The 15,840-nt window shown below is 40.0% G+C and overlaps 1 protein-coding gene across 1 annotated transcript in view; it reads right to left on the bottom strand.

Annotated features, from left to right (window-relative positions):
* CDKAL1 (CDK5 regulatory subunit associated protein 1 like 1) overlaps positions 1-15,840 on the bottom strand; it is a 427,425-nt gene that overhangs the window by 262,403 nt on the left and 149,182 nt on the right. The window contains exon 8 of the mRNA XM_056332411.1: positions 4,326-4,446. Within this exon, the coding sequence (XP_056188386.1) occupies positions 4,326-4,446 (121 nt within the window). The remainder of the gene's footprint in view (positions 1-4,325; positions 4,447-15,840) is intronic.

The raw sequence follows: 15,840 nt of genomic DNA, 5'->3' as shown, positions 1-15,840 counted from the left end.
GCTCTGCTGGAATCACTGATTTTTATTAACTGCCTATTCTACAGAAAGAAATGGAATAACTGATTTGAAAAATACTGAAAAAATGTTTTCTAAGAGATAACAGAGAAAGCAAGCAATACAGGATTTTATTAAAAATTACAGGATTTATATTTATTATAAGAAAAAATACAGGAAGAAGGGGTCACTTATTCCTTAGGGGGAAATTACAGAGGCCAATCCATAGCATGTACGGGATACTGGGATGGTAAGGATTCCTAATGTATTTGGCACATGGAAAAATTAAGATTCACTTATCTTTGCGTGTCAGAGAGGTCTGATAAGTCTCTTGTGCCCCTATTCTGGTACTCACTATAGTATCTGTGAATACACTTGGAAACTCTGAAATGTTGCTCCTTTGAAACCCCATGTTGCTCCTGGGATGGAAGGTTTCCTCTAGAGTCAGTCTGTTGACAGAAACCACTAACTGTCTTGGTAAATTAAACAGATAAAGATAGCTCCGATTTCTAAATGAGAAAACAGCAAACCTCGGAACAACCAAAATTAACAGTAGAAAAAATTGTCCATTACTAAAAAAAAAAAAAAAAAAAAGCAGCCAAACACTGAACAAGATCCATGTCCCTCTAAGGGCACAGAAACACCTTTATAGGGACAAATGTGCAGCACTGTTTGAAAACTCTGAGCTGGCTTACAATGGACAGAAGCAACACTTATATTCGCAGATATTCCATATCCAATAAGGTTTTATTTTGGTTTGTTTTAAATTACTATTATTACAGACCACATACTGCAGTGGAGACACAGTATGTTTGTCCCTTGATAGGACAGACTTCACTCATGCGAAGGGACAGCTGAGGAGGCTCATGTACAGCAGCAGTGTGGGGGAAACACACAGAGAGGGACATGCGCATCTGGAGGCACACATTTGTGCATGGGCAAGCATGGAAAAAGTTCAGTTATACAAGGACAGAACCCTTCAGGACAGAAAATATTCTCTCCTCCATGTCTGAGAGAAGAAGGACTCAAACAAGAAGCCTCAAGTCAAAATTACTGAAGAGAATTTGACACTGTCTTGAGCTAAGAAACAAATCGTACTCTACAGTGTTGCATTTCAATTGCACCCACATTCTCAGACACAGCTGTAGGAGAACGAGAGATATCTTAACAATCGGCATGTCTGAAGACTCCCGAAAATAAATTGGTCCTACTGAATTCTCAGCAGCACAGCTCCAGCTGGCAGGTGTCCACATACATAAAGCTATTTGTACTACTGGAGAGGGTAAGGGGTTAGCACGAGCTACCACAGACTGCAGTGCTTTGGGGCTGAGGGATACACATGCTCCAACAAAGCTTTTCTCCTCCCACAGAATTACAAAGAGGGCAAAAGTTCATTAAGACCTCACATGTAAATGGTAATACACCGCAACCTGTCACAGCCCTGTGGGCTCTGTCAGGCCCTAACTGACCTGACCAGCCTCAGCTGCTGTTTCCACCAGCCCCCCCGGGGCCAGGAACCCCAGTTAAGCTCAGACCTGTGCCCCCAGTCCTGGCATGAGCTTAAATACCACAGCTACCTCCAGCCCGGGGCTTATCTCCAGCCTGGACCTCAGACCTGGGTTACATGCATCCTTCTCCACAGCCCTGTCTCCAGCTCATTTCCTTTTGATCCTGACTGGAGCCCCTGGATAGACCCTGCCCTGGTTGATCATTTGCCATGTCTGGGACTGCTGATGGGTCCCACCGCCAGTCCCCAGTTTGCCCACATTGCTCAGGCCCTGTGGCACAGGGTGTCCTGTTGTGTGGGCACCGACGACACCCTTGGGTCCCTTCTTGTCCTCCCTCATGGAGCAGCCTGGCTCATGCTGCTCCTGGACACTATCGATCAGGACCATCAGACAAATATGCTTCCAAAGAGGAAATCATTGTTTTAACAAAGTGTTTCTTATGATTTTAAGATCTTCTAGTCTGATCCAAATTCACCTCTCAGTAGAGCACTGTACCAAAAACCAACCTTAAAAGTTTTCTACAGTCTTTACACAGTGAAACAGCTCAGATCAAATGTGGGGCTGGTACTAAAAACTGCCATAGCCAGACTACTACAGCAAAGCTGGTAAAACGAACACAGTCAAGTCACAGTGAGTAACATGTCCTGAGTCTTGTTCTTAACTGATGTATTTTTTAATATATTTTCAGAAACTGCAGAGCACTGCTGCCTTTCTAAAGCGATGCTTTAATTTTCAAACCCAGAGCAGTAACCAGGAAAGTCACCTGCAATACACAGGTGGAGAGGCTGGGGAGGGAGAAGGGCAAGATAAGGACAGGAGGACACAGTACCCTGTATTGCAAGAGAGACAGGATTCCTTGAGCATGGGCTATAACACAGAATGGGACGTCAGCTAATTTAGACACCTTATACAACTGCCTTGTTTGTTTAAGGTTTTCAGAATACTCTGGTCTTATCAAGTCATATTTCACTTTATTCTCTGTGAAATATATTTATTTATATGATTTCTAGTACTTTTCAGATTATCCTATGCTATAAAATACATATTCTATTGAACTGAGAACAGCAATAACTGCTGAGCAATGTAATTGGTGTTTGTAAAATATCAGGTTCTAAATAAAAGGTTTTCAAATAACATCTTAGGGAGATGTTAACTGTCTGCAGTTTGATCAATCCGGGAAATAATTTTTTTAAAAACCTAGTATGAAAACATGTATGTTCAAAATATTTTTTTTTGAAGGGTTGTTACTCTCATCAGCCACCTAATGCCAAGTGTACATACCCTACAGTACCCCTCTTGCACTAACCTCTGTAATTAGGCTAGCAATAATCTAGTATTAGAAACAGCAATACATTTTGCCATCTTAACTATACTACTAACCAAAACCCAAGTAAACAATACCATGGCTCAATTAGTTTACATCCTCGATAACGTTTACAACTAGGAAGATATTGTAACATTAGATTATGATGGATACTAAAAACCATCTCAAACCTGATACAACCAAATGTAAAAGAATGCTTTGCTTATTTTTAATCACGGAAAGGGTTTTGATCACATGGACACACCCAAGATGTCAACAGGAAAGACAACAGGGGGAAAAGTTTAGATCACTTAAAGTAACTACACCAGAAGAGCTCATATCCAAACTTCAGAAACAATCAATGCATGAAACTGCTGTTGAAAAAGGCATTATAGTTCAACAATATGACAAAATGTCACCCATATGTTTACCATAAGTCAGAGGAAGAAAAAGTAAGCACACTAAGCCCTGAACTGGTATTCTGACCTATATAGCACACTAGGTTTCACAGCAAATTAAAAGACAAGGAATTAAGAAAGAAAAGGGATGGTAGCAAAACTCTTATGAAACGTTTATGAAAGTGCTAGACTAAACTCAAAACAAAGAGAGCTAAAATTTTCCACATTTTCTTCTCTAGGTAGTAAGTTCACACCTATCTGTGATGCCTACAGCAATGCATTTTATATTTATCATCTGGGAAATCACTACATAAGTTGAAGATGGGAAAATCACAAGAGGGCTTGTGTGGGTTTTTGTTTGATATTTGTTTGGTAATGGGTTTTTTTGGTGTGTTGTGTTTCCCGCCCCCCCCTAAGGAAACCTTCCAAATGGGAGATGACCTCATGGAGTTGAGAAAAGGAAAGCATCAAGGGAAGAAAGACTGAAATAGGTTTCCTCAAAGCAGAAATAAAGAACAGAAAAATGGTTGTAATCTTATAAAGAAATGGGCATTTAAAGATGCTTGATAGGCAGAGTGTAGCTTATACAAACAAAGAAGAGTCTGAAATATAAGCATGCTAATTCTTCACAAACATTTTAGAGGGACAAGAAGCAAATAACTATATCTGATTTAGCCATTAATACATCTGGGCTAAGAAGCAGGTGTTTACAGATCTTAATAGCGTTTACAGATCTTAATGAGTTACTAACAACATTCCAGAACTGCCTTCTTACAAATCAAAATAGCGGGGGGGTGGGGGGGGTGGAACAAACAAAAAAAGCCCTCTAAATGCTTTTTTCTTCTTTAATTTTATTAAGGCTTTTTCTTCTGATAAAGAGTTAGGTGAACTTACAAAGAGGACTGCATAACTGTATGCAGCCCTGGTGCAGCAGAAGTCTTGCACCCGAATAAGCAGGAATTTATTTTCCAGAAAGAATGCCATTTTAAATATTCTACTACTTGCAAGTGTTCATCCTGCCTCCTTCTGAGTAACTTCAGAGTAATACAGTAGGCCTGCAGAAAGAGATAAATTGAATTTCTCAGCAGTACTGAATGTTTTATAAGTTTGGATGATTCTTACCCCGTATTGATGGAAATTATTTCTATAAGTGGATTCTTCCTAATCTTTGGCAAATCCAGTCGCGCTCCCCCCAAACGTTTTCCATTATCCTTTTTCTGACCCAGCAGTCTCACAGAATGACCTTCAAATGAAGCACAAAACTGCAGTCAATACAAAGCACAAGTCCTATCACATTTGTTTTGATTTGCTCTTCTTCAGAATTAGTGTTTATACTTCAAAGATTGCAAATGAGAATGAGATGTAATAATGTATTTCCACCAGCTGGAGCATTTTAAGAGAGACACTGACAGTTAAAATAAACCATGTTAAAATGAATAAATTATTTCATCCAATTATCTTTTCATACTTGCATTTTCTAGTTTATTCAATTAAAATGATCTAAGGAGTTCCATTTCCAGATTTTCAAGCAAATATCAACACAGCAACATTTAAACAGTTGTCTGGCAGGATTAAAGTATTTTTCCCAAAAAATTCATTCAAACCTGAATTAGTAGGCAATAAACAACTAAATATTTATTAGTTTATTATATGGAGAACCAATGCATTTCAAAGTTACCTGACTGTGTAAGTTTGAGGGAAAGTGCTATGAAACATGTCCTGAAAGCATTTTCATGGCTAAGCTAACTACCAGGATTGACACATACTCATCCCACACCAGGGAGACTGCAGGTCACAAAACTGCCTCACAACTTCTTTCCTGAAGCCAGTAACATTCAGAAAGAAAAATACAAATCTATCACCAACTACCTACCACAGTCATACCATATGAAGTCCTAAATTTAAAGGGCACAAAAACCAAGTTTAATTAATATTAAGAAGCAAGACCTAACAGTGACAAATAAAAACAGTTAGATGTATATTATTGCCACAGGTAGTGTAAAATGCGCCTAAGTTATAAACCTAAGATTTGTATCATTTATTCCACAAACAGGTAAGAGACAGCAAGGGAAAGCTAATGACAGATACCTGAAAAGAGGTGGAAAGTAACCACTACTTAGAGTGGAGGAAAGCGAGAAAGCATGTACCCGTTGAAGTTGGAAAACTCTTTGATAAGTATATGAAGACACCGCTACAATCTGTCAAGTATTTCAAAAAAGATAAAACTTACCCTAAAAAGGGAGAGGGTGAAAGGAAAGCATGAAACCATGAAATACTAGCTACATCCAGCACAGCAAAATAGGTAACCAATTCAGATCAGTTAAAAACGATGTTCAACCAAATCTCCTAAATCACACTACAACAGCTATTCACAAAACTAATTCATCCATCATTTAAAGTCTTCCTCCACTACCTGTTTTGAGGAGTCATTAATTTTGTATAATGTAGCACTCATACTCTGAATTTATGTCTGTGATATGGCAACAACAACCCAGAAATAAACAACTACTTATGGCATACCTTCTTTCTCAGGTTTTTTAAAATACATAAAAATCCTCGGTCAAAAATATGATCTAATGAAAAAGTGAGGACTAGCCTGATATCATAACGGTTAATACTAAAAGGAGACATCATAACTTACAGGAATTAAAAGGCATTATTTTTGCAGTTGCATTTGACAAAAATTTCATTACATCCTGCTGTGAAGTTAGTAATATGGTACTTGTGCTATTAACAGTTGCTAAATTATTCACTTCTACCTTATCATGACAATAACAGCAATATCTTTGTCTTAAAATACAATCAGTTATTTTCCAATCTAATGCTTCATTAAGGAGTTGCAGGCATGGTGCCATTTCATTTACTTGTATAACAAAAGTGGCTGCATTATGGTAGGCATAAAAATTACACTAGAAGCAGAGAACATTCCTTTTTGTATCTCCTAATACTGTGGTTTATTTGGAATAAACCAGTTTATCCATTTTAAAATATTCAGTTGCATTACCATATTAAAACCGTATTTGGATTTATGGCTGAAAATATAGTGGAACAATTAATGGTATTTTTAAAACAAACAGGCTTAACAACCCAGCAACAAGCTGCCCAAAAATTTAAATTCATACATTCAGAATTGGAGTCAAACCACCATTCTGAAGTTAAAAAAACAAAACAAAACAAAACCAACAAACCACAAAAACAACCTCCCCCGCCCCCCCAGAAGTAAAATCTCAGAGTTCAGAGCTGATGAAGACTGATCTCCTCTGAGGATGTACCCTTAGAACGAACTGCCGTGTGAAATACTGCTCTCTAATTAACATCTAGCTTGTGCTTTCCCTTTCTCGTACTGGGAGTATTAATCAAAAAGGCAAACTTTTTTACAGAACTTCTGGAAAAAGAGTATCCTTTAGATCTGTCTAAAATTTGTCAAAGGACTGAAAAGTAGTAAGGAGGGAAGGAAATGGAAATAATGACAGACCTGTGCAGCAGGTACCACTTTATAATCCATGTTTTCTTAGGAAAATAGGAAAAAAAATAAACACTATAGTAGTCTAGAAAAATCTTTTAACTAAAAGTACTACTTCTATCTTCTTACAGATCTTTCTCTTTCAGATGCTAGGCAGGTTACTATATACATTAGGCAAAAAAAAAAAAATCACACAAAAAAGCCAACTTAGGACACTTGCATCTGGAAAAGAACTCAAAGGAGCATGAGATCTAGCCTCTCTTACCTTCAGAGACTTGCTTTATTTAGGAAAGAAACCCCAGCTCTGCGACCACCTCCGACACGATCCGCTGAATCCCAACACGCACCCAACCCCACGGCCGAGCTCAGGAAAACCACGGTCTGGCGAGCAAACCTGGCAGCCCACTGTCACACAATCTATGGCCACAGTTTTTCCCACATTCCTACTGAAAGACACTAAAGTTCAAGATAATACAAGGCTCGCAAAACCTATCTGGTACCCATGAATAATACCCCTGTGCTTTTCATTCCAGACACCAGAGCATTAAAAAAAAAAAAAAAAAAAAAAAGCAGTACTGGGAGATGAATTTTAGCAGAGTTTAATGCTTCCAGAAAGCAAGCAGCACATGCATATCCAACTACAGTGATCTGTGCTGAAGGCACACTTGATTTTTATGTTTTTTAACATATTTTTGTAAATAAACCCCCCCACTCAGTTACAGTATTCATGACCTTAAATCCTTCTTCCCCTACTCCATACAAGGACTATTTTGTTTCATTTGAAGCAATCACTAAAGCATCTGTTTACAGCATTGCTGCTATTAATAAAAAATAACTTGATAAACACTGAATCATACTTTTTCACATGCTGTAGATCTTTTTTTCCCCATATTTATTTCAAGAAAACTTTTTTTTTTGTCATTTTCAATAAGGAAAATGCTAAGCAACATTTTAAAAAAAACTGTCTAACCAGCATTATTAAGCCCACACCAACATCAAGCACAACAGAAAAAGCAAGAATTTAATTCTCATTTATGACCTCATTTTAAAGCTACGAATGGGGCAAAATATTGCCATCAAGTTTTACTTCTAAAGCATTTTATCTGATTAAGTTACTTTCTCTCTGACTTCACAGTTAGATAACTAAGCAAAACAGGCATCCCAAACTCAAGTCTTTTTTTGTTTGGTTGGATTGTTTCCTTTTATTTTTTTAAGTTTGGTACAACATTTTTGAAAACTGAGTTAATCACAATTCCACTTCCATAATGATGAGTGCTCCATCTCAACTATCAAACAAAACCCACTCCTTTTTTGATGGCCCACCAGAAGATGCAAGATTTGAAAGACAGCTTAATGATACTCAGATCTAGTTGGTTATATTTGAGAGCCTAATAGGTCATATAAATCTCTTCTGCCATAAAGTTAACTTTTCTACTTCCACAAAGTCTACCAGCAGATAAAATTCTATTTTATTTTTTTTAAAAAAAAAAGGTTAATTAGCAGTTTAGGTCATGCTTCAGAGCAGTTTTTCACTAATTAATAGATAATTAATGCAGATTACCACACAACAATAGTACTAACCAAGTTCAGTGAGGACACTCATAGAGCAGAATCACCCACAGCAAGTATTAATGATATCAAGCTAGAAACAACCAAAAATGAATCACAGTTCTCCAATTTTCAGAGCTGACTGAAATTAAACTCATCTTTACATACAAGGCAGTAGATGGAATTCATATTACCTGGCATTGTTCACAGAGAGGATGAGGTTGGAATGAATTAATCAGGGTATCAAAACCTATTGTTCATCTAAAGAAGGGCTTTTAAACGTGTCAGTTTGATAAACCAGTGTGTGGAATGAAAATATTTTCAATGGGTTTATTTTCACTTGTTTAAAAGGGTACGTACAAAAAAGTAACATAATATTAATGGCACATACATGTACCTTTAATCGCAAATGTACATGCTTCAGGACTGTGACAGAGAATGCCTGATCCTGAAGTACAAATATATGAAGAGAACAGGTAACGCAATTTCTTTGCCATGAGATTATAACAACAATAAATGTGCTGTGAATCTCAGGCTATTGTCAGACCGCTGTGAGCTAGAGCCACAGAATCATGTTAACGATACTAGATCAAATAGATTCAAATTGGACTGGTATTTTGCTAGTTTGATACAAGGATAAGTGATGGGGAAGTGGCCTGGCCTAGTCAGCTTTAGCTAACAACTGCCTATCAGTGTTGCAAATATCTGTCAGGTATTAACAGACCTGCTGCATTTCAAGCAGTAGTCAGCTTCACTCAGTGTGCAGGCTGGCAGCCCTCAGTAGCTGCTGGGAAATAATAGCTACTTTACTTGAAGGACAGAGGAGGCCATTCCCTGAGGGTCCTCCCCATTCCTGCACATCCCCTGGAGCTACACAGCGTGCCACTGAAACAATTCTGGGCCAGACACAGAGCAGCATCCCTCAGCTGTTAGCTTCCAAGGTCAGCACAGGTATCTCAAGCAGCTCAATAACATGAGTTTAAAGAAAATCCTCAAAGATGTAGGAAACCCCAGCCTTGGCAGGAACAATTTCTATTGTTTTCAGCTTGTTCTGTTACCCATTCTTTCCCTTTCCCAGTTACATCATTGTGCTTAGAGGTTGTTCACCATTTCCTGAAAGACACTTTTTCCCTCACAACAAGGCTCCCGAGGTACCGCTCTGTACTTCCCAGCTATCTCTCACCAACCTGCCTGATCTTCTCCAGAATCTTCAGGGAAAAGGATTAAGCACTATTTCATGTACTCTTGCACAGATTTCCTTCCACCATTATTTGCTTCTTAATGAATACAGACCTTCCTTTCCTTAAGGCTAACACTGGAAAAAATGGCACATGGGAGCAGTGTAGCTAAGGAAGGCAAAGCGATATGAGGGAAAAACAAGGTAGTAAACTTCTCTAAAGAGAATCAAAAGGAAGAAGTGTAAAGCAGAACCAAAAGCTGTGTCAAAGACTGAAAGGAGCATCAAGGTAAATATAAAAGGTGAGAAAAATTAGAAAACTCAAATAAAAAAAATAAAAAAAAACTGAAAGTAAACAAAAATCTTGACTAAGAACATTCTAAAGAGAAAAGAGAACCTGAAAAGTTCAAATAAAAAATACATGTAAAGGCAGAAGAGGCAAATCAGGAGCTATTACTAAAGTTTAATACTGCATTTATTTTCAGTTATGTTCTTCTAACGCTGTAACTACTGGGTAAAAGCAACTGTCTAAACAAGTTATTTTGGATCTTCTGGCAGGACTAACAATAAAAATAGCATCTGAAATATAAGGCTGCAACACAAGTTGCCCAACATCTCCACAGCTAACCTCGACCGTCACGTGTATTTGAGCCCAAACTTCTTCACTTTGGAAGTCCTTTAAATCCAGACTCAGTGATCCGGCAGAGGACAGGCAGGCCGGGAGCCCAAGCCCAGGTCTACCTCTGATGGAAGCAGCCCATGTGGAGCAAGGGCAGAGCCTGAGCTCCTCTCCATCTTCTCTGCCTGGCCTGCAGCACAAACAAGCTGTCCCACAGCAGACATGACTGATTACAAAGGAATCCCCAAGCTCCCCAGAGCAGTCACATGCTGCCAGACACACACAAGTGCAGAAACAAGGGCAGCAATCGGCTCAGGGCTTTGCTGTGTGACTGCTCCCACCCAAAGCAACCCCAGCTGGCCAGCAGCACATTAGCTACATACTCAAGGCATCCCTGAGCATCATCTGTGGGATTTCCAGGCCCAAGCAAATAGAGGGAGCAAAGAAAAGCCAAACCCAACTGAAACATACATGCCCTGCTCCTGACCAAGCAACTAATAGAAATTATTCCTCCTCTAGATCGGTGAAGGTGAGGATGTTGTGTAACAGTCAAACTCCTTCAACTGGTGTAGGCAGGAAATGGGTCCGTTACAAGCCAGGGAATAATTCAGACTAATGCTGTCAGAACTACTGATCTTTCCCTGTGTGTCACAGGAAAAAGCATGCCCTGGGCCAGGCCACCAGTCCCATCAGGTTGCTGACAGCAGGTGGTATGTTTGAACCCCGTCTCTGCAACTCAGAACTCCCATAAAATGATTCCCTTCCATCCTATACCAACTCAAAAAAACTCCAGAGAAACGTGCAGGTATTACTAAGCATATAGCACATATGTTACTACCTTGAAATATACACATCTACTAAGCCTTGAAGACCTAGCAGACTCCAAAAGAAGACGATGACTCCAAAAATATGAGCATCACCCAGGTGAAGACAGGGCCTTTTAAAAATTTGTTTTATTTCAAATTTCAAAACCAAGATCTTAAATATAATGAGGCAGTTCACAAACTTCAGAAAAAAGCACTGCAGGTGTCCCAGACTGCTAAAATTCATACATCACTTTCTCTCCACTAAACATACAATACCTCTTTATTCTTGGTATTTCTGCAATGCACCATTCAATCATACCAGTATCTGTAAGCACTAAAACAGTTCAGCGCAACAACAGAAAAGAAAGTAACTGTTAACAAGGAATTAGTGTTCATAAAAAAATAAGAGTTAAATTAAGAAGTATTCAAGAACATTTTTGCCATATCCACAGTACTTCCCTGTCTCACAACAAAAGCACTTCAAATGCCCTATTAAGGCTTGCTTCTTTTTTTTTTTTTTCTTTTTTTTTTTTTTTTTTTTTTTAGGATTCAATAGCTTCACCCTACTTATTTTGAGATCATGTGATGTTATTGTCTTTCTGAAAAAGTGACTAAATGTTAAAGCTGTTGTGAACTCAAAACACTGGCTACGATTCCACAGCCCAGAAGGACAATATTAAGAATCAACTCCAGGAAGAGCCTCCCTGACCCTCTGCCCTCACCTCTCTGAAGAAATGCATTTGATTAGGATAGAAGATGCTGCTCAAAGCCTCAGGAGATTTTGGATAGAAAGTTTAAACGAGAAGAAATTTTGATTCAGATGAAACAGGCTGTGTTCTGAGGAATGGAAATGCTGAAGGGTGGATTGTCAGAGCCAGCTGCAGCACTGCAAGTAACTTGCCTAATGTCTTGGGGTGTGCAGGTTGAACAGAACAAATTTAGCCTCAGAGTGAGATGCTGAGCTGAATCTATCGCTGTATGCAAAAGCAAGCTTTTACTTTCATCTCTACTCCTCTGCCATCTATTTCTACTCCTCCTATGGATAACTGGTTTTGAACAAGGTACTCTTTGCATTTATCAGCCACAAGGATTCTCTAACAGAGCTAAACCCAGCTGAGTCTAATTGATGTGAATAGGACAGAAAAACAGGGATGCTGTAAGATGGTCATTCATTGAAGGTGTGGAAAAGAGCACATACGGATATGGAAGAAAATGCATCTGTTCTGTGCACACCACAGGCTCATTTAATAACGAGCAATCACAATTCTGCTACTAATATTTTCAGTGTTCCCCCCCCTTGCTTGTTTTCCTCTTCTGCTGCACTATTTATCTCCCACTCTGTTTCTGTGAACTACTGACAAAATAAAAATGTCATAACAATGAGAGTCATAACAGGGATAGTCAGTCCTAACAGTTTTCTAACCCAAATTAATGAAATAACTACACTGCAAGAAATAATCACAAAACCCTCCTAAAATCCTGGGTTGTCTCATACACCTGATAGTCAAAAAAAGCATTTGAACAGGCACAGCAAAAAAGGCAATAAGCTTTGGTGTAAGACCAGAAACCAGCTGATGGCAATGGAAATCTCTTGTCCCAGCAGATAAGATTTTACGTCAAGCCACACTGTTACTGATGATTTAAAAAAGCAATTAAAATCTGTCTTTGCAGAAGCAGTTTCTCCACAATTACTGTATATTCCTCAGTGTGCTCTACTGTCTTCTTTAAATGGCAGTCTACAAAGCTAAGCTCCCAGAATCGATAATGGCACAGAAAATGGCATGACTGTTTTGAACTCACTCTTTCAGTACGTCACCCTTTTCCTAAGCAATCAGAAACAGGCGAGGGAAATGCAAGCCCGTGCTCTCGCTGAAGCGTTCAGCTGAACGGCAGCCCCTTCAATGCAAAACCATAAGGTGAGATACCTTCAGGTCAGCTCCTTCGTAAGTCAGTGCTTGTTGTCCAAGTAGTTGTCAGATTAACAGAAGAAAAAAATAATGCTACTTGTTTCAGTCTTTACACTCTTTCCACATAGATGACAACGAATATAGATAATTACTTTTGTTTAAGCAGGAACAGCTCCAAAATTTCCAATTGATGGACAGAAGAAAAGGGCAGGGGGTGATCCTTACCACACTATGCTGTTAACCTCAGCGGTTAATACATGCAAATGGGTGACGCCAAATCTTTTAACCACAGTCGTTTCGCCAAGTTAGGGACAAGCTGTAGGCCTGTCTATTGCCTATTGAAAACCTAACCTCACCCACACACACGTGCACGTTTTTTAGCATGTCAAATACATCTAGCCCCTTAGCCCCTTGCATGATTTTTGCCAGTAGTACCTTTGTTTCAATAATCTCAGTTTAAAAGGCAATTCTGCTACCTAGAGATACCATTACGGACGCAGCACTGTTGGTGCCTGCGGCGAGGCGGCCTCCGTGAGGAGAGCGAGGAGAGGCCAGGGCTGCCCCATGGCAGGGCACCGTCGAGCACCGCAGCCACCTGCGCTGTAAAAAAGGGCCCCCTGCCTGGCAGTGAGGAAAAAAGGGTGAGAAGCAGCCCTGCGAGCACCAGGGTGGAAGGGGAGGAGGTGCAGAAGAGCTGGCGGTGCAGAAGGCGGCAGCAAGGCCGTCCCCCGCAGCCCGCCGAGGGCAGGCAGATGGCCGCCGGGCAAGCTGCAGCCCGGGCTCCGCGCAGGAGCAGGGTTTCTGGCAGCAAGCGCAGGCAGCCCGTGGGGAACCAGGCTGGAGCAGGGGAACAGCGCGTGGAGGAAGGAGGAGTTGCTCCCCATCCTCCTGCACCACTCGGGGAGGAGGCAGAGGAGCCTGGGGCGAAGGAGTGAAGTCTGGGAGGAAGGGGGAGCTGGGGGAAGGCAGTTCAGTTTTCTCTTTGTTTCTCACCATCTTATTCTATTTTTAATAGGCAATAAATCAAATTAATTTTCCTCAAGTTGAGTCTGTTTTGCCCGTGACAGTAACTGGTAAGTGATCTCCCTGTCCTCCTCGTCACCCATTAACTATTCTATCTTATTTTCTCCTCCAGCTCACTGAGGAGGGGCAGCAAGAGAATGGCTGGGTCGGGGGGTGGCAGCCAGCCAGGCTCAGCCCACCACACACTGCAATAAATAAAAACAATCCATCCAAAACTTTCCCCCTCCTTTCCATGCCATTTCAAGAGGACATAGAAACAGAAACGGAGACTCCATGAGGCCACTATCCTCCCTCTGACCCTCCTTGAGCTGCACTTTGGCACAGACAGTTTCCTGACCGGGAGCCAAAGGATACTTTTCCTCAGAAAGCAACTCCTGACTCCTCTAATTTTTATTCTTCATTTGGTTTGTCATCAGCTTCTTAAGGCTACTCTTCCCACAATCACAGAAATTGAAGAGTACTTTATGTACAGTTATCGGCAGATCACAGGGAAATCAGCATGCTGGCATTCATATACATACATATATACATACACACTCTAAAGTAGGCAATCCAGTATAAATTCCACACTTCAGCCTATATACAACATAGGTACCATTTATCTGCTCCTTTTCACACAGACTGACACTGCCCCTATCAGCAATCCATAATTACTAATCACACTAGGACAATTTAAACAGTTTAGTAAATATTGGTTAATGTTTAAGCTGGGAATAAATAGATGGGCAACTTCACCAGACAGGTCAACGTGACTGAAATCAAGAAAGGTTATGTGAAGTATAAAAGGCTCAGCCCTGAAGTAATTTCCTTTGGTTGTTTTTTATAATCAAGTCTAATGACCCATTGTGAAACTATGTTTTGTGAAAGTGTTGTACAGACACAATATGGACTAAACTCAATTCAGCCTCTGCCCCCCATCTCCCTGACGCCTAAGCTAAACGCAGACTATACACAAAGACTCTGGTTCCCCACCACTCACCCCCCCAGAGCTTTAGTAGCGTGAGATTTGAGAGATAGCATGTCTAGAAAGGGGGGAAAGATCCCTGAAAACCTGAATTCAGAATCAAGAAAAGAACTTCTGCATTAAGCAGTTAACATCTCTCCTTTAAGTTACAATTATCTTGCCTACTGTAAACTGTTTACATTCAAGTCTATATACACGCTCTATGGGTTTTTTAAAGATGGCTTTTGAAGTGGTCCATAAAATGCTGACTTGAGCAACCACCATAAAGCCATTCTGTCATTCCCATCAAAGACAAATCTTTATCTTATTGGGGCATGCCATAGAGACCGATCAGCCCAAACAGCTTTTAAATTCTGTACAGGAGTTTTACTTAATGATGGCACGTACATCAGTTATAATGCTGTTTTCTCCTAGCTCACAGACACTGCAACACCTCAGCAATGCTCTCCTAACAATGTGCATCATTGTAACACATTACTGGGAAACTAAGCACATGAGTGGAAATGGGTGCCCCAAAGATGTAAAAACTGCTGTAAGCCAGGCTTTTGGGTAACAGGCAGATGAAGCAAGGTTTAGTAAACTGTTAAATCAGACCCTTCCATGATGAAACTGTTTGTGTGTATCGGGAAGACTGACACATTCTGGCTACGTGATTGTGGTTGTCACTTTGAGAAACCTCATTCTGAGGCTGAGATCAAATTAACTTGTCTAGCTCCTAGCAGGCAGTCTAGAGGTTTCAGATTATAAATGACAGTATCATAGTAAAAGTACCTGAAGATGCCTCTAGTTAAAATACATCTTGGGACACAGTATAAATATTAATCAGATATGACATGCATACAAATATTGCACATATTAAAGATCACTTCTGGAAATGACATTTTAACTGATAATTTACCTGATAATGGAGGTGGTGGAATCACCGTCCCTAGAGGTGTTTAAAAACCATGTAGATGCGGTGTTTAGGAACAGGATTTAGCAGTGGGCTTGGCAGTCCTGGGTTAATGGTTGGACTTTGGGATTTCAATGGTCTTTTCCAACTTAAACGATTCTATGATAATTAGGAAATTTCAAAATTCTGTAAGACCCATGATGAAAGTCAAGGTGATATAAAAATGAGAAATCACGGG

Source organism: Falco biarmicus, chromosome 3 (assembly GCF_023638135.1).
Source record: "Falco biarmicus isolate bFalBia1 chromosome 3, bFalBia1.pri, whole genome shotgun sequence".
NCBI classification, from domain to species: domain Eukaryota; kingdom Metazoa; phylum Chordata; class Aves; order Falconiformes; family Falconidae; genus Falco; species Falco biarmicus.
The sequence above is the reverse complement of the archived record's forward strand: the minus strand, read 5'-3'. Positions and strand labels throughout refer to the sequence as shown.